This window comes from Pteronotus mesoamericanus, unplaced genomic scaffold (assembly GCF_021234165.1).
Source record: "Pteronotus mesoamericanus isolate MK-2021 breed Mesoamerican mustached bat unplaced genomic scaffold, CSHL_Meso_final contig_68, whole genome shotgun sequence".
Lineage (NCBI taxonomy): Eukaryota > Metazoa > Chordata > Mammalia > Chiroptera > Mormoopidae > Pteronotus > Pteronotus mesoamericanus.
In genome coordinates, this window is record NW_026555234.1 from 835,928 (window position 1) to 857,452 (window position 21,525).

A 21,525-nucleotide genomic window follows, 5' to 3' on the forward strand; every position below is an offset into this window, starting at 1 on the left:
TTACGTGAAATCCATCGGCGGGGGCAGGCAAGGCGGGAAACCCCGCGTCGCGCGCAGGGAAGCAACGCCTACACTCGCCGCCCGCGGGGACGGGGCGCGCTGCCTTCCGGGTCCGGAGGAGGACGCGTCTCCGACTCCCAGAGGTACGTGAGCCGGGGCGCAGAAGAGCAGCGGACGGGCCGGGGGAGGATTACCCCGACCTTTGGGAGGTGCGTCCCCCTCCTGGAGTCCAGGGTGAAGGCTGATTGTGCTGAGGTCGCCGTAGGGGGGACGTGGCTCCCCGCCGTGACCTGCGCGGGTGGGGATGTACGGTCAGACCGTCCTTCGTGGTCACGTTCGGTCGCTGGGCGTCTAGGGCCTGCCACGCAGCCCTCTTTACGGTCACACCTGGGAGCCGCGGTGCCCGCCGCATCGAGCCCCGACCCTTCGCCGTCGTGGGTCCCATGACTCCAAGGGCGTGGGCGTTCGACCGCGGGTGGGGAGGAGAAAGGAATTGGGCGCAGGGCAGGCGGGGCCTGGAGGGCGGCGGCGGGATGCAAGTTACGCCGAAAGGGGCTTGGGGCGGTTTCCTGGACCCTGGCCAGACAGCCATCCCGACAAAGGGCCGGTGGCTGCGCCTGCAGCCGCTCCGCGTCCCGGGCCTGGGGCCCGTCCCGGGCGCCCGCACCTGCAGGGTTCGGCCTGCCCTTTCCAGCTGCCCCAAGGCGGCATTCAGTGGGCAGATTCCCTTGGGAGGTCCGCCCAGCGTGGCAGGCCCTCACCACCCCCGGCCCGGGCCAGCCTTGGACATGACCGCGGGGGGCACAGATCTGCCTGGAGGGCCTCCTCCCGCCCCGGCGAGCCCCCTGGCCTCCTGCCACCTTCCTCGCCTGCCGCCAGCGGTCCCTGTCCCCACGCTGGGGCGGGAAGGGGCCTCGGGTGGACCAGGCAGCGAGCTGGAGGCGCTCCCGAGCCCGGCCTCAGACTGAGAGGGTTGGGGGCCCGTTTGTCACGGCCTGGCCGGGCCCTCTGAGGAGGTGACGCTGCCGGTGAGGTCGGAAGAGGCTGCAGGTCGCGAGCAACGTGCGCGGGGAGCAGCTCGGAGCCCAGGAGCGCCCCCCACGTCCCTTCCCCCATCCCTCTCGCCGGCCTGGCCCGCCGCTGCCGAAAGCCTGCCTGGGCCCTAACCGCCCTCCGCCCACCGGCGCCCTGCCTCGCCCTCTGCCTGCGCCCGGGCGCTGGGAGGTCAGCCGCTCAGACCTGCGATCGGGACGCCGGTCCTCAGTGGGGGTGCGGCCCAACTCCGGTGCCGTTTTACTCGCGTCCATTTTTCTTTCGCCATCGGTCACTCCCACCAACGCTCCCTTCTGCCCCAGCCCCGCACCCTCTACGCCAGTGTGTTTGGGGTACATCCTGGCGGGTGTGTCCTTGACAGACACGAAGTGGCCTAACCTGTGCGTGCCCGCGCGCCTTCAGCGCACAGAGAGGCGATTGCGCCAGACCTTGTACCAGCGCGTGTAGCCCTCGCCTCCCGGGGTTCAAGCGCACGTGGCCGCCGCGCCCGCCGCACACACTGTGGGATGAGGTCCCTCCTGCGGTCCCGCCGGGGCGCCCAGGCTGCCAGGGGGCTGCCCCCAAGCTGCGTGCTGGGGCCGCTGTGAAACTTCCAGGAATTTCATAAGCTTGTCATTAAACAGCCGTTGTTAAAACTTCATTGTATTCACTTTACTACTTTACTTTCCACAAGGTATTTTACTTTATTTCACTATTACCCGCGCTCGGGGCGTTACTTACAGCTTTTGTAGCCGAGTGGCGGGAACGCTGTGCCCTGGCGGTCGGTTGAGTAACCCAGCAGCGCAGACCGAGGCCGGAAAAGACTCCCGCCGGCCGGGCTGTGTCTGCGCAGAGTGTGCGCGGGTCCAGGTGACAGAGGAAATGCCAGCAGCGAAGATCAAACTTGGAAGTGCGTTGTGTCTGTGGCCGCCGCGCGGCGAGTACTGCACACAGTGGGGCAGCACTGCGGCGGGTTCAGAAGCGCTGTTGTCGCCGGCGGACCCGGAGGCTGCCCGTGTCCCGCGGGACCAGACGTGGGTCATGAGCCAGCGGTGCTGGGGCTGAAGTTTCAGTGACAGTAATCGGAGCTGCTGTTCACAGACTCCGGCGGCAGCACAGCGGTGACGGGGAAGTGGGTTTGGGGGCGGGAGGAGACGTGACTTGGGGAGGTGAGTACACAATATGGTGTACAGACGACGTGCCATAGAATTGTGTCCCTGAAACCTATATAATTTTATAAACCAACGTCACCCCAATAAATTCAGTAAAGAAAAAATTAAATTGAGGGTGGAAAACCGTTTTACACGTGATTACAGGTCAAATTTAACGACAGCACATTTATTGGGAAGAGAGCGGGAGGCGACCACACGTGCCGAGTAGCGGCTGGAGTGGGAGCAGCAGGCGGCCGAGGCCGGTCTTCCTCCGCGGCGCAAACCGACCGCGGGCGTCGCCTGCACAGCTCTGGCCCCAAGAGTGGACCCTTGATCCAGATGCCTTCAGCCCGGAGCCCTGTTTGTGGCTTTCTACGGACTGTGGCACTCGGTGTGTCGGCGTCCTCGGTGCCACGTCATTGGAGTCAGTTCCGCGTTACCCGAGGAAACCCGACGTAGCCGCTGGCCTAACAAGGGGCCAGCAGCCCAGTAGGGGGAGGTGTCTGCGGCAGTAAAAAGCAACGGCGGATTAACGTTCCGAAGGGAAAAGGGATGCCTGTGAGTCAGAGGAAAAGGAGATCTACAGACCAAGGGTGAGAGTCCGCAGTTCATGGAAGAGAAACCCGAGATCTGAGGGGCAAAGATGCTAAGCGTAGCAGGCCCCCGAAAATCCAAATTAAAATACTGTGATGCCTCATCGCACCCATTAGATTGCAATGTTAGAAAGTCAAAGTTTTTGTTTTTAAATATGGATATTTAATTGTCCCAACACCGTTTGGAAAGACTGTTCTTTCTCAGATGCACTTGCCTTTGAACCTCAGTTAAGACTCTGTTGTCCGCGGACGTGCGGGCCTGTTTGCGGACCCTTTCTGTCCCAATCCGTAGGCACCACCTGTCTTCACGCTGACACCGCACTGCTCCATACGGTGGCCTTACAACGTGTTGAAATAATAGTTCAACTTCAGTGTTTCGCAAAGTGATTTTGGCTATTTTAGGCCCTTTGCATGTCTACATATACTTTAGAATTGTCAATTTCTAAGAAAAAAATCGTGGTCACAGAAGTCGTTTACAATGTACCTTTGTGGACCTTTTTAACATCCACAGGATCTGTAGTGACACCCCATCTTTATTTATTTAATTTCTGACAGCCACAGTAGTTTGTTTACGACTGAGCTCTTCATGTGATAGTTACAGAACAATCAATTTTACACACCAGAAATTACATTAAAAGCGGGAATTGCAGCGCAGACAGAACCCGGAGCGCGCTGCCGGCGCTCGCGGTTGTCCCGGGCGGGCCTCACCGCCCTCTGCGTCGCTCTGCCGCGGAGTGTGCGCCCCCGCGGCGAGCACCCGCACCTCTTTTTTCTAATAGTGACTTGTGTCCTCTTTTTTTTTTTTTTTTTTGGAATTGAGGTATAACTGACATACAATCTATTCGTTTCAGTATGTTCAGTATATTGTGTTACTAAAAAACCAGTAAACAGAAGCCTCCGGCGGAAATGAGATGGGGAGGCCAGCAGGGGGCTGCCAGCCTGCGCGGCGCCGTCGGGGTCACCGGCCACTCCCTCCTGCAGGCGCCAGGTTTCCTCTGGCCTTGGAGCGCCGTGCGTGTGGCCTGGCCGTGTTCGGATTCCAACGTGTCCTCAAATCCACTTTGCCCGGCTGACCTTTTGTTTCAGGCTAACATGTACAATATAATGATTCACTGTTTATATGCGCATATATATATATATATATATATTTTTTTTTTTTAAGATGTTTTAGAGAGCAGAGGGTAGGAGAGAAACTAATGTGTGGTCGCCTCTCATGTGCCTGCGCACTGGGAACCTGGCCTGTAACCCAGGCCTGTGCCCTGACTGGCAATTGAACCAGCGACCCTGTGGTTCGCAGGCCGGCGCTCAGTCCACTGAGCCCCGCCAGCCAGGGCTCAATGTTTTTGTATATAATACATATGTACACACACACACACACACACACACACACACACAACCCCCCCTTTAACACTTTTCTCCTTTTTTCTGTTAACCTGGCTAGATGTGTTGATTTTATTGATCTTTTCAAAGAACCAGCTTTTGGTTTCATTGATTTTTCTCTGTTGATTTCTCCTTTTTAATTTTATTAATTCCTGCTCTAATTTTTATTATTTCTTTCCTTCTGCTTACTTTGGATTTACTTTGCTCTTGTTTTTCTCTTGTTCTGAGGTAGGAGAAGCTCAGGTTATTGATTATAGATCTTTCCTAATAGACACATTAAATACTATAAATCCCACCCCAGCACTGCTTTTGTGAGCACACCTCACAAATTTTGGTGATTCATTTCCATTTAGTTCAAAATATTTTAAAGTTTCTCTTGAGGTTTCTTCTTGGAGCCCTGTGCTATTTAGAGGTGTGTTGTTTAATCTCCCAAGTATTTTGGGATTTCCCAGCTACCTTTCTGTTACTGAGTCCGACTTCAATTCCTTTGTGTTCTGAGAGCTGTGTGTTTCTGTTACTTTCAATGCGTTACGGTTGCTTTATGGCCCGGGGTGGGGTCTGCCTTGGTGCGTGTTCTGTGGCAGCGTGGGAGGCATGTGTCATTTGCTGCTGTCGGGTGAAGTGGCCTGTAGGTGCCAGTGACACGCAGCCGTTTGCCGGTGCTCTGGAGTCCAGCCACGTCCTCGCGGCCCCCCTGCCTGCGGCCCTGTCCACTCTGACGGAGGCGTGCCGGCGTCTCCCACTGTGACCGTGGGGCCTGCTGCTTCTCTGTTATTCTTGCCTTAAAATCTATCTTATCTGATGTTAACATAACGGTACCAGTCTTGATTTTATGAGCATTTACATATTGTGCCTTTTATTGGTTTCATTTTCAGCCTTTCTGCAGCTTTGTAAGGATGCAGGGTCTCACAAGCAATGTACAGTTGTGTTGGTTTTGTTTTTTTTTTTTTTTTCAGGGTGATGATAATTTCTGTTTATTAACTGTAATGTTTTGTACATTTTCATTGAATAAAAATCATTGCTCTGTTTGTTCCTTCCTTTTGTGTCTACTGATTGTTCTTTATCACTTACTTAATCACACATATTCATTTAAAAGTCATCCGCTCTGGGTATTTTTTAGTAGTTTTGCCAGGAATCGCAGTGGGTCTGCTTAGCTTGTCGCAGTCTACGTACTCTACCTCTTTAAACACCTAACACCCTGGGAAACATAGGAAACAGCTTTTCAGGCCGCAGACGACACAGGCAGTGCTGCATGGCGAGGGACCGTCCCTGGAGCCCAGCCTGCCCCTGGAGGGACGTCCGGCTCCGGGCAGGGAGCAGGAGGCTGGGTACGCCGGCCGCGGCGCTGGGACCTGGGGCAGAGTGCGGAGCAGAGGCACCTGGGCCAGGCCGAGCCCCGGGCCCTGCAGCCTGTGCCCCGCCCTCCCAGCGGAGTCCGGCCGGCACCTGCGCGTGAGACAGGCCACACGGGCAGGAGCGGCAGAGCCATGGGGCGCCCAGCGAGGAACAGGCACCACCCCCGGCCCCCGGCCACAGGGCACAGTCACCGCCTCGGCAGGGGGTCACACCGGCCTGAGGATTGAGCAGAGCTCCACTGACAAGACTCAGGTCCAGGCATCCTGACTGCCTTCGAGAACAGAGCTCAAAAGTATACAAAGGAGTGAAAATCTCCAGGACGCTGTGCAGTCCACAATGTCTGACACCCAGAGAGTTAACCGTGAACGCAAAGCAGGAAGACCGACCCACAGCTGGGATCCCTCTGTGGGAACCGCAGGCGGGGCTCACATCGGGGGCCCTCCCCTCAGGCTGCGGCCCAGCCCGCTGGGCGCTGAACCGCTTCCCCGCCCGCCCAGCCCACCAGCCTGACTGGGCGGCAGCGAACTCCGCCTGCGCCCTGAGCCCACCCCCAGCCCCCGGAATGCAATGCCACCCTCACTGCCACCCGGCCCTCCGATCCTGTGCCCACCATGGGCTCTGCCTCCCCAAAGGCGCGTGTAGGGTGGGGGGAGGGGGCTCTGCTGGGGGAGCTGATCCCCGAGATAGTCCCAGGCAGAGTGGAGCCAGTGAGAGGCGGCCCGCGGGCCACTTGCAGGCCCAGATGCCCCAGACCCACCGGGGTCAGCCCCTGCGTGGTGGCCCCGGGGAGAGTGTGGAGGGGCCACTTCCTGAGCTCCCTGGTGTTCCTGATGAGGCCATTACTTGTGCCCACACTCCAACCTGCAGGCCCTTGGGCTCTCGACCCCGCCCGCAGGGCCCACCGCCCCGGGGGCGCCATTTCTGGCCCGGCCCCGACCTGCACTGCCTGGCCCCCCAGCCCTGCGAGGCCCCCCTCCACGTCCCGCCCCTGGGTGGGCGCCCCTGCCTGTGTGGGCCTGGGGGGGAGGCGGCCCCGCTCTCTTGTGTCCCAGCAGACCCGGCCCCTGCCCTCCGGGGCCCGGGCCCCCGCGGATGATGCAGCCAAGGCCTCCCGCGCAGCTCCCCTGGGGCACTCGCCGCCCCTCGCCCCAGCTGCAGCACACGCCGCGTCTCCAGGCATCGCCGGTACCCCTGCGGGCACCCCCCCAACTCTGGGTGCAACGAAAACTCAGCATCTCTAATGAAGTTCATCGTCAGAAGGTGAGACCTGTGTACGCAACCCAGGTGTCCACCTATGGACGGGTGGACAGGCAACCGTGTCCGTCCACGCGGTGGCACGTCAGCCTTCGGGAGGACGGGTGAGCCGCAGCCTCCACGGGGCTGAGCCAGCAGGACGCCGGCCGGGGGTCAGGCACAGAGACTGACCGGCGATCCCCCTCCGGAGATGCTGAGGAGTCGGGTCCACGGAAGCAGACAGGAGGCGGCAGGTGTCAGGGCTTGGGGCAGGGCGGGGGTGTTTAACAGGACGGAGGGTCAGTATGGGGAGACAGAAGAGACCCCAGGGAGAGGGTGGGGACAGCTGCCCACACCGAGGATGTCCTGGTGCTGCCAAGCGGCTGTGCGCTGCGGGGTGCACTGTTAAGTACATACATGCATGTTACAACTTAAGAAAGAAGCTACAAAAGAAGGCCCTTCTGGTTGTCTTATGGAGACTGGACCCTGGAGGCAGGGGTGGCAGGAGGAGTCAGCGGGGGCAGGTGGACCCCAGGGCAGGGCGCCTGGGTCTGGGGCTGCCGCAGGTCTGGCCAGAGCCCCGACGGCATGGGAAGGCCAGGCCGCAGCGGCCGAGCTCTGCGGGGGTGAGGGGGCGGCGGCGACCGATGGAGGCTGGAATCGGGCCAGCTCGTCCCGCGCTGCCACTGCGGAGTCTGATCTCCCAGTGGGGACACATGTCCGGGGACAGCTGGACACGGGGACCAGGTGCTGTCCAGTGGTCTTTCACAGCTGCGGCTGGACAGGGCCACCAAGTGTGGGGGTGTAGTGGAGAAGGGATCTAGGGACAGGGCCGCGGGGAGCGGACACTGGAGGTGGGGGGCAAAGGGCGGCCACGCGGGGAGGGCTGGGCCTGGATCGGGCAGGACGCCAGTGGGGCCCCGGCGAGAAGAGGGCGGAAACAGCGGCATGGGGAGATGCTGAGCGGAGTGGCGAGGGGCTCCTGGGGCTTGCTTTGTCCGGAGGGGGTGCAGGCTGGGGGGAGGGGAGAAAGCACACTCGCAGCCCCCTTCCTCGGGGCCCGGCGGCCTCGAGGACCCCCGCGGTTCCGTCCCTGGCCGGGGGCGCAGCCCTCAGTAGGGGCGCACGGGCGGGAAGTTTAGGCTGGACCGCGGGGTGACCCGAGCCGGAATCAGAGGATCCTGGGGCGTGCGGTGATCTGGCCGCAGCTGGAGCTCTGGAGTCGGCTGGTCCCCTTGCTCACGTGGGCGCGGCCGCGCGTCTGCGGAGAGGGCGGCGGGAGCAGACGGAAACAGCCGGGGCCTCTCGGCGTCCCTGGGCGCATGACCCCCGGAGCGGGGCTGCAGCAAGACCCTGTCCCCCAGAGCTCGAGGAGGGGTTTTCCGCCCCGCGAGCGCCCCACGGCAGGAGCAGACCGGAGGTCAGAAGCCCGGCCCTTTTCCTGGGTCAAGGAACACGCATATGGCCGGGCCGTGTGCATCCTCATTCCGTGCCTGGGCGACAACCGCCCCGAGGCCCGCGGGTGGCGGTCGGAGCCGGGCGCTGCCCCACCTGGCGCTGCCCCACCTGGCGCAGCAGGACGTGGGCCCGGGGCGCCCTCCCTGGGGTCGAGGCTTCTGCGCCCTTGCTGGGCCCTGTGGGGACCAGCGCACGCCAAGTGGGTCCCCGCTACTCAGAGGGACCAGTCTCCCCGCACCCAGGGCCTGAGACGCGCATCAGGCGTCTGCGGAGGCCACACGCGGCTCTTTCCTCAACAACAGTGTGCGCTCACAGAGGAGAAAAGGGCACAGAGAGTCCTGGCGACCGCTCCCAGGTCACACAGCACGGGAGCCGCTGAGGTGAGGGTGGGGGCGGAAGGCGAGTGACAAACACGCGCCTGGGCACGGAGAAACGGAGAGCCAGGGTCGGTGGCCAGGCCGGACGCAGCGAGGGTGGACCCGTCCCGGCCGCGGACCTGGGTCGACCCTGGGCCGGACCTCCCGGGCAACGCACCCGATCGGCCCCACCTGCCCGGGGAGCAAAGCTGCGTCTCTACAAGCACGGTCCCCAAGCCGTTCGCGTGCGCCGAGCCCCTACCTCGGGTCGGCCCCAGGGACTCCCTAGCCCCTGCACCGCTCCAGCCGCAGATCTCCCGAGGCCTCAGCCCTGCCCCCGCCGGCGGCGGCTCGGAGGGCTCTGCCCAGGCGCCGCCTCCTCCAGGGCGCCCTCCTTCTTTCCTCCTTGCGCCAGACGGTCCCAAGCAGCTCTGGGCCAGGGAAGACACGAGGGTCCCTTTAAACGCGCGGTACGCGCAGGCTCCGAGTTTCCATGACGACGACGTCGGAAGGAGAACGGGGCAGGGTCGGGTAGCGGCGCATGCGCGGTGCGCGCAGAACGCGGCGAGTCTTCCCGAGTCGCCGGCCCGGCTTTCGCGGGTCCCTGAACCGCGGTGAGGGCGGGGTTGGGGTGGGGTGGGGTGGGGTGGGGTGGGGCGTCGCTGGGCCGCGGGGCGCTGCGGGGTGTAAGGAAGGTTCGGGGCTAGCGCTCACGGGTTGAGGTCGGTGCGATGGGGGGCGGGGTGGGGGTCGCAGAGGAGGGTGGAGGGCGGGCGCGCCGACCCTGCCGCGCTCGCTGCAGGGCGGCCGGCTCCCTGCGCGTGGCCATGGCCCCCCCGTCGCCGTGCAGACCCCTGAGGCCGTGGCTGCTGTTGCTGCTGCTGCTGCTGCTGAGCGTGGCGCTTCTGGGAGCGGCCCGCGCCGAGCCCACCGCTGGGAGCGCCATCCCCGCGCAGAGTAGGTGCCGCGCGGGGGTCCCCGCCCCGCCCCGCCAGCTTGCGGGAGGCCGCGCCTCGCCTTTGTTCCTGGCGGCCCCCGCGTCCCATCCGCAGCCCGGCTCCCCGGCAGCCCCTTCGATGTGGGGTGGGAAGTGGGTTCGGGGCTGGGACGCCCCCGCGCTGACTCGCGTCCCCACAGGCCGCCCGTGTGTGGACTGTCACGCGTTCGAGTTCATGCAGCGTGCCCTACAGGACCTGCGGAAGACGGCCTACAGCCTGGACACGCGGGTGAGGGGCCCGCGGGGCAGCCTCCCCAGTCTCCCCACCCCGCTGCCGGTGCAGCACCCTCTTTTGGCTCCGGTTATTCCCAGGCATTTGGGCGCACATCTCACCTGGCAGCGAGCACCCCCTTCGCGCACCCAGGACACCCCGAGTGTAGGGAATGCAGGCCGCCCGCCCCCCCAAAGCCTCACTAGGCATTTTTCCCTCGGTCCCCAACCTCCCAGCCAGATCCTGGGGGAGAACACCCGTCCCAGCCCAGCCTTCCCCAGCCAGCCTTCGCCAAGGGACACAGGCGGGGAAGGGGTGGTCACTCGCGCGGGCAGCGCTGGGCATCGCAGGTGGGCTTGGAGAGGGTGGTCCCGGACGGGGGGGTGGGGCCAACCCCCAAGTGTGGGATGAACAGTGAGCCCCCCCCCCCCCCCCCGCCTCCAAGCCTTCACTGTTTCTCAGCCGAGGAGTCTTTTTTTTAAACATTGATTTTTGGGGGAGAAAGTGAGGAACATGATGCGTTGGTTGTTTCTTGTATGTGCCCTGACTGGGGATCGAACATGCAGCCTTGGTGCACCGCGATGGTGCTCTAACCCACGGAGCCACCCGGCCAGAGTCTTTACGACAGAGATAGAACCTCCTCTGGACTGGGAGACCTCCCGGAAGGGGAAAGAAGGGGCGGCCCCAGCCTGGCCCGGTCCGAAGGGCCTGGAGCGTCCCAGGGTCCGCGGGGCCTGAGCCTGAGTCTGGAGCTGGGCTCCTGAGAGGGGCAGCGCCCATGCGCCCTCAGTGACGGGGAATGTTAGAGGTTGGGGGGCCCTGATGGGGGAAGGGTTGGAGAAGCGGGGGAAAAAGTAATCTCCCTAGAGGGACATGGGTGCGCAGGGCGCCCCGCAGAACTGGGGTGGGGGCTTGCACCTGCTGGCGAAGGGAGGAGGGGGGCTGCGGCAGGGTAGTGCAGAGGGTCCCTGCAGTGAGCAGGGTGGAGACAGAGCCAGGAGGGGCTCTGCCAGGGTTTGGGGGGGACAGCAGCCAGGGGGCGTGGCAGGGGTGTGCCGGTGGGCGGGGCTGGCCGCACGTGACACCGTGACCTCTGTTCTTTGCAGACCGAGGCCCTCCTGCTGCAGGCGGAGCGCCGCGCCCTGTGTGCCTGCTGGCCAGCCGCGCGCTGAGGACCCTCGCAGCACTGTCCCTGGTCAATAAACACCCAGCTCAGCACGCCTGTGTCGTGTCCCTGCTCTGGCCACCAGAGCCCACCTGCGCCGTCCCCGAAGCCCCTGGCGGGGCCGCTCTCCAGGCCCTGACCTCCCCGTCTGTCCCGTGGGCCGAGGTCCCCCCTGCTCCTGTGCCACCGCCACGCCCATGCTGAGCCCAGACGTGCACAGCCGACCCCTCGCATGGGCCGGGACCCATGGGCACTGCACTGTGGCCGGTCTGCCTTCCAGGCCCCTGCTCCCTTGCCCGCATGCCCTTGTTTCCTGGCCAGGGGCCGACAGAGCCGGTGTGGCCCCCAGAGCAGCTGGCCCTGTGCTGAGCCCCTCTGCACTGTGGTGGGGTTAGCAGCTGGGGGAGGCCCGGCCAGTGGGCCCAGCACCGCAGAGCCCGTTGTGGCCCAGGAACCCCAGCCACCAGGAGAGGGAGGGCTCCTCCCTGGAGGAAGGGCCGCAACCTTCCCCAAGGCCAGCACCCGCCTGCTGGGTCCCTTCTGCAGCCCCCAGCCCAGCCCCATCCTGTCCTGGTCAGTGTTTCCTTGGATCCCTTCCAGGCCCAGCGGGATCCACTCTGGGGCCAGCGCTTCTGTGCCTGGAAGCGCAGGCAGGAGGCCGAGCGACGTGGCCGTGACCTCTAAACCGCACAGCAGGCCAGACGCCGAAACCAGGGCAGGTCCAGCGTGGCGGCCCTTGCGTGAGCGCGGTGCGGTGGCAGGGGCGAGGCGCCCCTGTCCTGGGGCCCCTGAGAGGAGCCGGAGCCGCTGAGGCAGGCGTCTTGCGTGCAGGGTGCTGTCTGCACGCGCGTCTGATTGGCCAACCTCAATCATGGCCGCTCCCGGGTGGGAGCCAGAGGGCAGACGCGTTGTGGGCTGGGCTGCCGGACTTGGCAAACCCCAGCCCAGGGCGGATGCACACTCAGTGTGAAACCAACGTGTTCTTAGGGTCAGCACTTCTTAGTAGACACACACGCCATGCAGCTCGGGACAAAGTTATACTAAAAAGTTTTCAGTTTTTATCCAACATTTAAATTTAGCTGGGTGTCCTGTATTTTATGGGCAGCCGTGAGCCCTGGCCCAAGTTGGGGTTTCCATTGACAGAAAAGATGGGGGCAGCAGAGCGTGCCTGTCACAGAATGATGGGGAGCCGCCCTTTGGGAGGAAGTAGGGGCTGGGGGGGGGGGTGCCGGGAGGCTGCTGTGTGGTCTGCCCAGCGAGGGTCTGCAGCTTCGCAGCTTCAGGGTCTGGAGGGGGCAGGAGGGAGTGGGGCGTCACGATGGAGCCGGCAGCCTCGGGTGGTCAGCGCAAGCAGGGACACAATGTGCCATCTGAGCAGGACCCCGGTAGAGAACAGCGCCTGGGGTGGCAGGGACAGAATCAGCCGTGAGGGGGGCGGGGGCCCTGGGAAGCAGTGGTATCTGAAGGGAGAGCCCCCAGGACTGGCCAGTTGGTAGGTTTGAGAGGAAGGGCGCCGGGAGGCGGGATGGGGTTGGGAGAAGGAAGGACTGGATCGGAGCTGGGCTGGTGGGAGGAGAGGGTTGGGCCGGTGCTGGCTGGGGTCCCCCAGGCCTGAGAGAGGAGAGAGGAGTGCGGAGGGGGGTGGGGCAGCCGGGAGGCGGGGGCGGCCGCAGGGCAGGCCGGTGTCCGCAGGGAGGCCGGCTGGGCCCCTGCGCTGGGCAGCGCCGGCGGGGGCAGGAATGGGGCTGGGGTGCGCAGGCCTGAGTGAGGCGCGTAGGACGGGCCGTCGGCGCCGGCAGCTCCTGTGAGAGTTTGGGCCGGGGTGTGGCCAAGGCCAAGGGCATTCAGGCTTCCTGCGTGGAAACACGATTCTCCACCGTCTAAGCCGAGAAGGAACTGCGGCCGCGCGGCGGGCGGCCGTTGTGCTTCCTGGGCCTCTGAGCCTGCCGTCCCCCGCTCCCGCTGCCTTTGTCTCATCCTTAGATCCTCCAGACGCCAAGTCATCCTCCCCGCCCCCGCCCCGTGTCCCCTGCGGGGTCCTTGTCCTCGGCCTCCAACCAGCTCGGCCTCCCCAGCTGCACCCTTCACTCCTGAGCTTTGGGCCTCTGTGTCCTAGGCCCCTGGAGCATGTGCTCAGTCAAGCAGCTTCCCAGACACTGGCAAGCGGCCGTCCGGAGCCGGCGGCCTGCGGTCTGGCTGCTGGTGCGTTCCCCTGCTCGCGCGCCGCGCGGGGGCGCCCCCCTCCACCTGGGCCGCCCCCAGGACCCGCCCACTCCCAGCCCTCACCCGCCCACTTGCCTTTGCTCTCCCTCGGGGCTGCTGGGGCGCCGCCCCCCCCCCCCCCCACGAGGGCACGGTGCTGTCGGCCCGCTGGCCTCCAGCTGCGCGCAGCAGGCGGCTGTCCAGGCCCCCTCCCTGGGACGCCCTGCGAGCCGGCCGGCCGCTGGTCAGAAGCCTGGGCCCGCAGCTCGGGGACATCGTCCCCCGCGCCATCTCCCCTTCCCCATCCCGGGGACCCTGTTCGCTGCGCCCTGGGCCTTTGGATTGGCTCCTGGTTTTCCTCCCACCTCCGGGCCTCTGGATTCGTGCCCCCCCAGCGTCCCTGTCGCCCCACCCAGGTCCCAGGTGCCCCCTCGCAGGCCCCGCCTGCCCCCACCCCAGGAACAGGCTGCCTCCTGTCCTAGGCGCTCAGCAGCCGGTCCATCTGGGGGCAGTGTCAGCCTGCAGCTCAGCCGGGGAGCCTGGGCCGGGGCTCGCTGATGCTCACACAGCCCCTCATGAGGCAGAGCTGTCGGGGGGCACCAGACAGGATCTTGGGCTGAGCTGGAGTTCAGGGACAGGTGGGGGTCAGAGGGAGGGCACTGGAGAGCAGACCGGCCGACCGGCCCACACTCGGGATTTTTGTCTCTAAAACGAGCTCCTGATGTGGGCTGAGGGCGCGGCCTCCCTGGGGTGGGGGGCACCCCGTGCCCCTGAGGCTCAGAGGAGTGGCCTGGGCTGCCCTGCTGTCTCTGCACTGGTCACCCCCATTCCAGGTGCCTTGAGCCTCCGAGACCTTCCGGGTGGCTGTCCTGGAGCCCAGCCCTGTGCCTTTGCCGCTGATTCCGGCTGCCCCCCATCTCATCCTGGCCCCTGGTGCTCAGGGACCCGTGGGGCTGACCGTGAAGTCCAGGCCCCTGGAGGTCGGGCCTCTGCGGGTTCGAGGGGCCGCCAAGGTCACCCCGAGTGCACGCCCAGGCCCTCTCTGCCCTCCGCTCTCCCGGCCAGCACCAAGTGTGACCGAATGCTCCCCAAGTTTCTGACCTGGCGCTCAGAGCCCACAGTCAAAGCCCCCATTTCTCTGGGGTCCCTGCCTCACTGGGCCTGCCAGCGCGCTCCCCAGTTCCTGGTTTTTCCTGCCCGGACGCCTGGCGCGCTGCCGCCTCCACCGGGCCAAGCTCGGGACCCCGCGGGGCGGTCCGCACCTGGGCTCGCCGGGCACGTGGATGGGTCCGGAGAGGATCCCCCAGCGGCCGTGATTCCGCTCTTCATCCCCCGCAAGGTCGCGGCCAGGCCCTGGTCAAGTCCTGGCATCTCAAACACACGGCGCGGGGGTGGCTTCCCCCCCGGGCCGCGCCCTCCCCCCGCGGCAGCCCGGCCGCGGGCAAGTTCAGCTCCTCGGTCTGGGTCCCTCAGTGCCATGTTGGCAAAGGGTGTTCAGTCCCTTCTTGGCCCTCGAGTGGCCGCAGCCGCCTCGCTGGGCCCCAGCGCAGGCCCAGGGTCCTCAGGCCTGGACCCCTGGGCCTCGTCCCCATCCGCGTGGGTGCGAGGACCTCACTCTGGGCTGCCCTGCGAGGTCACCTCCGGGGGAGTGGGGGCGAGGAGGAGAGGGGCGCAGCGCTGCAGGGCGCTGGGCGAACCAAGTGCTGGGGGTTCTGAGACCACTTGCCTCCCTACCCCCGCCCCCGCCCCGCCCCCGGCCCGCGGCGCCAGCGGGCCCTGCTCGCAGGGACCCGAGGACTCCGCCAGCGCACCCTCTGCACCTGCACCGAGATCGCAGGGCGCATGCGCAGGCCGCGGAGGGCGGGGGCCAGGCGGGAGGGGTCCTGCGGGCCCTCGCGCCGCCCTCCCCGCTGCCCGCAACGGGTGTCTCTAGTCCGAGCAAGGGGGCGCAGCGCTGCGCTGGGTGACGCGGGCAGCAGACCCCGCTCCGGCCGCGTCCCCGCGCCTCCAGCCCGTGCGGCCCCGGGCGCACGTTCCCAGGGGCACCGGGCCGGGGAAGCCGGGGTGTCCCCTCCTAGGACCCCGCGGGGCGCCGCGCTCAGACAATGGGGCGGGAGGTGGAGGTGCTTTCGTGACTGCGCCCGGCGGCTGAAGAGGAAGAGGAGTACGCGGTGCTACGGGATCCGGAGGCCCGGTCCCAGGTCCCGGCGCTTCCAGGCCCGCGCGGAGCGGCGGCGGCGCGGGGACGCAGGGCCGAGGTGGGAGGTGCCCGGCCCGGAGCCCCACGGAGCGTCCCTGCCAGCCGAGAACCCCGGCCGCGCTCTCGTTCGTCGCCGGCCTCCCCGGGCCGCCCGCGCCGCCCCCGCCCGGGCGCATCCCCGCTGGCTGCCCGCGCCCGGCCGCGCTGCAGCGCCCAAGTGTGCCATCGGGCGGGCGCGGAGGCGGCGTCTGCTCCCACCCCCGAGATCACATGGTGACCCTCGGCAGCCAATGCAGTGGACGCTAGGACCCTGCGGGACCCCGGGCGCCGCGACTGCACCGGCGCCGCTGCATTATAAATACTTCTCCAAAATGCGGCGCAGCTCCCAGCGCGCGCCCCGGCCGCCCGCCGCCTCCGCCCCGCGCCCCTGAGCCGCCACCGCCGCCGTCGCCGCGGGTCCGAGGGCGCCGCGCCCTTGCCCTGGGCCCGGGCTGTGCCCGCCCGCAGCCCGGCCCGCCTCCCCGCGCTGCGCCGCCCGGCCGGGTGCATGCATTGTGAGCCTCCCGACATGGTCTGCGAGACGAAGATCGTGGCCGCCGAGGACCATGAGGCGCTACCGGGGGCCAAGAAGGACGCGCTGCTCGCCGCCGGCGCCATGTGGCCCCCGCTGCCCGCTGCGCCCCCACCCGAGCCCCAGCCCCTGGGTGGTGCGGGGGACGCGGGTCCGCCGGAGGGGCGCGGCGTGTACATCCGCGAGTTCCGCGCGGCCGAGCAGGAGGCGGCGCGCCGCATCTTCTACGACGGCATCATGGAGCGCATCCCCAACACGGCCTTCCGCGGCCTGCGGCAGCACCCGCGCACGCAGCTGCTCTACGCCCTGCTGGCCGGTCAGTGCGCGGGGACCTGCCGCAGTCCGGGCTCGCCGGCCCCGCCGGGACACACGCGCAGGGCCCCGCTCGCCCACCGCGGGCCGGCCCAGGACGCAGCCCGGGAGGGGAGCGGACACGCACCCGCGCGACTCCGCTCTGCGGCGGCCGGCGCGCTGGCCTCCCGCGGCGGGGCGGGCTGGGCTCACGGCCAGGGCGCGCCGGGCGGGAGCGTGGGAACGAGAGCGGGCCGGGGCGGGGGCGCGCGGGGGTCTCCACCTGCGTCCCCGCCTGTCCCCATCGACCGTCCGGGTGGGGGCGGGTCGACGGCAGGTAGCTCCGAGGCCGAGGCTCCGCAACGGCCGCGTGTGACTATATATAATCCGCGGGGCGGGGGAGGCTGCCTCACGGCTCCAAGTGCTAATTTATGAGGGGACGGCAGCCAGCTCCCGGGGTGCCGGGCGGGTGTGTGCCCAGGACGCAAGCGGGGGGCAGGGGCCCTCGGATTGGGCAGCCCCGCAGGGGCCTGGGGGCCTTTCCCCGCTGCGTTTCTCCCCATTTCACAGATGAGGCGCCTGAGGCTTGGGGGCGGGGTGCGACTCCCCAAGGTCATGAGCGGAGGCAGCTGTCACCGCCGGCACATCGGCCTCTTGGCCGCTCAGATGGGGCGGGAGCTGCCTCAGGCCTTTCTGCCTCGTTCCAGGGGAGGGGGACGGCCTGGGGCGGGCTCTGGCTGGGGCCCCAGGAGGGTGGTCCTGGGGTTTTCGCACTGGAAGACCCCTGCCCCGGCTCCCCCCCCCCCCCCCCCGCAGGAGCCTGGCCAGGAAACTCCTGGCCTCCCATGGGGCCAGAGCAGGCCCTTCCCTGGGACCACAGGGTGGTGGGCGAGGGCCCCTCCCGGAGCCATCAGGGGCAGCCCCCACCCCCCCGGGGCCCGCTGTCCTGGGGACGCTGGGACACTCAGTGCGGGAGGCCCTGGAGGCCGCCTGGCCCTGCGGTGGGAGGTGGGAGGGAGCAGCCGGGAGGCCCCGCTGCTTCTCCGGAGAACACAGGCGCGGCGTTGCGTGGCGTGGCCTGTCCCCGGCACCGGTCCTGCGGGGCTCGTTGACGGGCCCTGGCCGCGCCCCTGACCGCCCCGTGTCCCCGCAGCGCTGTGTTTCGCCCTCACCCGCTCGCTGCTGCTGACGGGCCTGGCGCTGGCTCTGCTGCTGGGGCTGCGCTATTACTACAGCCGGAAGGTGGTCCTGGCCTACCTGGACTGCGCCCTGCACACCGACATGGCCGACATCGAGCGGTACTACATGAAGCCCCCCGGTGAGTCCTCGGCCCCTCCCGCCGCCTCTTCCTCCCTTTGCCCCTCCGGGCCCCCCCCCGCCGCCCCCTGGGCAGAGCCGCCCTCGCCCAGCGGCCTCAGGCCAGGAGGGCCCCCGACGAGACTTCTGGCCAGGAGCCGGGGGTGCCGTGGGCTGGCAGAGGCTGGGGCGCAGAGCCACCAGGTCCTTGGTGCTGAACCAAGGTCCACGCGTGTCCACATGGGCCCACCTGGTCTGGGCCTCTGTCCTGCACCCCCTGAGGGTGGGCTGCCGCCTGCCCTCCCCCGGCGCTTGCTGGGTGCGGGCCCCCCTCGCGGCTTGTGGGTCCTGCCTGGCCGGAGGTGCTCCTTGGTGCCCTGCTGACTGCCGGGTCCCGGTGTCTTAAGTTTCAGTCTCTACTTCTGGGCTCTGGGCCACTTAATGAGCCGCAGGGCCTTGCCCCGGGCCCCTGGCGAGGCCCCTGGCCAGGGAGGGGCCTGGACCGTGTCTGGGGACGCCCCGTCTGTCCCGCAGGCTGGCCTTGGGACGCGGGACCCCGGTCTTCTCCATGCCCGGAGCGGAGGTCAGATTCTTCCGTGTGGCTCCCTGGGTGCGGGGGTCTCCCAGGTGCTGGGCGTCCCCAGGCTGAGGAGAGGGCACAAGGTGGGCCCAGACAGTTGGGGTCTAGCAAGAGCCTAGGGGGGGTCAGGGAAGACAGCGGGGGACGAGGTAGGCGAGGCGTCCCCGAGCAAGGACGGCCTTCCCTGGCACGGCCGGCTCCGTGGGGGCTGGTCCCACCCCCAGCCCGCCCCGCCGCCGTGTGGCCGGCCTTGGGCACCTTTGTTTTCCTTGACCCTTTCCCAAGCCCAGACAAAGCATCTTACCAGCCCTGCAGGGCCCTTGCTGTCGCCTGGCTCTGCCCATGACAGGCGGGGGGGGGGGGGGGGGCAGGTACAGAAGCAGAGGGCTCACTTGGGGGCCAGGGGCGGCATGAGGACCCTGTGCTCGGGCCTGCGCCCGGGCCGCGTTCTGCCTCAGTGTGACGTTGGGGGGCCCTGTGCGGGTCTGCAGGGTGACCTCACGGGGACAGAGAGGCTGGACAGCAGCTCACAGGGCCGTGCTGGGTGCACGGGGAACCCAGGAGATGGGAGGCTCCCAGTCCTGCCCTGAGCTCTGGGGGGGCGAGGGGGGCGGGCCAGCGGGCGGCCGGCCCCAGGCGGCATTTCCTCAGCGCCCGGCTCGGCCCGTGCACGCTCGGCCCGTGCCAGGCCTCAGCTGAGTGCGGCCAGAGACGGGGGCCTGGCAGGCGGAGTGGAGGGGCTGCCGGGGGCGGCGGGCGGACGGGACAGAAGCACCGGGACCGGAGGAGGGGCGAGGGGTGTCTCCCGGGCTGGGCGCAGGAGCAGGACGCGGCGGGGGGAGGGTTTGGCCACTTGCAGGGGGAGCTGGGGGCGCCCGGAGACGGGGGCAGGAGGGCCCACGAGCAGGGGGTGCGCAAGCCAGTCTCCTCAGAGTGGGCGCCCCCCCACCCAGCCCTTGCCGGCTGTAGCCCTGGGCCTTTGGTCACCAATGGCCCCAGGCGTTCCCAGCGGCGGGTGCCCTGCAGCCCTCTGACCTCTGGTCTCCATCCCCTCCCCCCTCCTTGCTGCGGCCTCCCCTGACCTTCCTGCTCTGTGTGGGGCTGTGATGGGTCCGGGCCGGGGGTGGGGGCAGCCGGCCCAATCCCTGGGCTGGCTGCCCAGGACAGGCCAGGGTCAGTGGGGGGCGGTGATCAGGGCCATCCTGGGCTCCCCGCTTGGGTTTCTCAAGTGTCGACAGACGTCCCCCACGCCTGCCAGAGGCCACAGGGCTCCCAGCCCAGCAGCCCCTGACGCGGGAGAGTAGAGGCCGTAGCGTTGGCACGGCCCGGGGCTGGCATGGCCACGGGCCCCAGGGATCCCTGCGGCCCCAAGGCTGTGGCTCTTGGGGGGCCCTGCCACCTTGGCCTGTCCTCCCAGGCGCCTCTTGGGACCCGCTGTCCAGGGCCATCCGGACGCCCCCTCACGGCACCTGCCTCTCCAGCTCCCCGGCGTGGACACCCAGTGACGAGTGTGGTGGGCGCCAGGCGGCTGAGAGCCAGGGCAGGTTGGCTGCACCGTTGGCCTCTCGGTGACCACCCGTGGCTGCCCAGGCCTTTGGTCCGGGGGTCGCTGGGCAGGGGAGGGGCCCGCGTGGCTGCAGCCTCCCCTGCTCTCGGCACCGGGGTAGGGCCGCAAGGTCAGAGGCCACCCTGGGTCCCCAGGGGCAGCCGCATCCCACAGCAGAGCCAGCAGCCCTGACCGCCCTGTCCCCCGCAGGCTCCTGCTTCTGGGTGGCTGTGCTGGACGGCAATGTGGTGGGCATTGTGGCGGCCCGGGCCCACGAGGCGGACAACACCGTGGAGCTGCTGCGTATGTCCGTGGACTCGCGCTTCCGCGGCAAGGGCATCGCCAAGGCGCTGGGCCGCAAGGTGCTGGAGTTCGCGCTGGTGCACAACTACTCGGCGGTGGTGCTGGGCACGACGGCCGTCAAGGTGGCCGCCCACAAGCTCTACGAGTCGCTGGGCTTCAGACACATGGGCTCCAGTGACCATTACGTGCTGCCCGGCATGACCCTCTCGCTGGCCGAGCGCCTCTTCTTCCAGGTCCGCTACCACCGCTACCGCCTGCAGCTGCGCGAGGAGTGACCGCTGCCTGCCACCCGCCTGCCGCCGCCGGCTGCCCGCCCGCCTGCGCCCCCTGCCGGCCGCCCGGGCCTGCTCTCAGACGCGCTCACCGCGGCGTTTCTGTTGGGTTTCCCCCTTCTCCAACACCACATGGCTCTCTGGCCGGCTCTGGGGGGTCGGGGCTGTTGCTCGTCTGTGACACTTCGGGGGGTGGGTCACCCGCCACCGTGGCCCCCTGCCCTCCCCAGCCTGCAGGACCGCGCCCTGAGGAGTGACAGCGCGGACCACCGCCTGCTCACACAGAGGCCCCCTTCTGGCTCCCGGGGCTCCCGGGCCACGGCCATCCGGGCGGGGGGCCAGGCCTCGCCCGCCCCGCACAGAACCGCTGCAGGGAGGCCCTGGCCCAGCAGGCTCCTGGCCGCCAGCCAGGCTCCGGCTTGGCCGTCGGCCCCCAGGAGGCGCCGCCGCCCCGAGGGCCCCTCGCTCCGTGCATGCCGAGCACGCGGCCTGGCTGCAGCATGCTGCATGCCTGCGGCTCCCGCCCTGCCGCCCTGCCCGGCCCGGGCCGGCCCCTGCGGCCCCTGCTCTCGGGAGGACCAGTCTCACCAGCCCCTTGCTTCACCCAGTTCAGCTTTGCTTTGACACCCAATCACCTTTCCTTTTGGTCCCCACCCCTCCCCTGCCTGGGCTTCGCTGATTGGCACCATCACCCAGGTGTGGTTGCCGTAGCAACCCGCTGCACGGCCTCGGGCGGGGCCCTCAGGAGAGCAGGGTCGGAGGCCTCTGGCCCAGTGTCCGCGGGACCTGGCGGCCTCTCCCCGCCCTCCCTGCCTCGCGGCCCACGGGCTCTGCCCTGTGACTCTCCCTCACCGAGGCCGCTGCCACCACCGCCGAGCCCACAGCTTCTCCCAGCCTGAAACCGACCTATTTTTTTTAATAAGTTATTTAGACAGATATAGCACTCTGCATGTCTTTAATTCTTGGGACAAAACGGTAGTTCATACCTTCACACACACACACACACACACACACACACACACACACACCTGTGTGGTCTAGAATATGCACTGTTCCTGGCCCAGTTTGGTGGGGGTGGGTGGCTGGGTGGGTGGACGGTTTCAAAGTTTGGAATCTGGAGGGAGACCCTGATTTAGCATCATTTTCCCCCAAGAGCTTTCCGGGCCTGTGGGGAGGCTGTGGGCGGCCCCCCCAGCCCTGTGGTGCCCAGCCCCGTGGAGGGGCAGGGGCCGGCGGTGCGCGGCCCCCTCCGGAGGTTGGTCCGGAGGCCCGGGCTGCCAGGCGGGGTGGCCCGGGGGGGGCCGAGCAGGTGGTGGCGGGCGGTGGCCGGGC

The 21,525-nt window shown here is 67.4% G+C and overlaps 2 protein-coding genes across 2 annotated transcripts; both read left to right on the top strand.

The window, feature by feature from the left end:
• The first annotated feature begins 9,119 nt into the window (after positions 1-9,119).
• On the top strand, positions 9,120-10,983 carry NICOL1 (NELL2 interacting cell ontogeny regulator 1). Its single transcript, XM_054581872.1, has 4 exons — positions 9,120-9,173; positions 9,362-9,516; positions 9,697-9,785; positions 10,874-10,983. The coding sequence occupies exons 2-4, from the start codon at positions 9,387-9,389 to the stop codon at positions 10,937-10,939; spliced, it is 285 nt and encodes a 94-aa protein (XP_054437847.1). The 5' UTR covers positions 9,120-9,173; positions 9,362-9,386; the 3' UTR covers positions 10,940-10,983.
• Positions 10,984-15,881: 4,898 nt separating this feature from the next.
• NAT8L (N-acetyltransferase 8 like) lies at positions 15,882-20,588 on the top strand. The gene is made up of 3 exons (XM_054581868.1): positions 15,882-16,221; positions 17,350-17,514; positions 19,829-20,588. The coding sequence occupies exons 1-3, from the start codon at positions 15,882-15,884 to the stop codon at positions 20,194-20,196; spliced, it is 873 nt and encodes a 290-aa protein (XP_054437843.1). The 3' UTR covers positions 20,197-20,588.
• Positions 20,589-21,525: the final 937 nt, after the last annotated feature.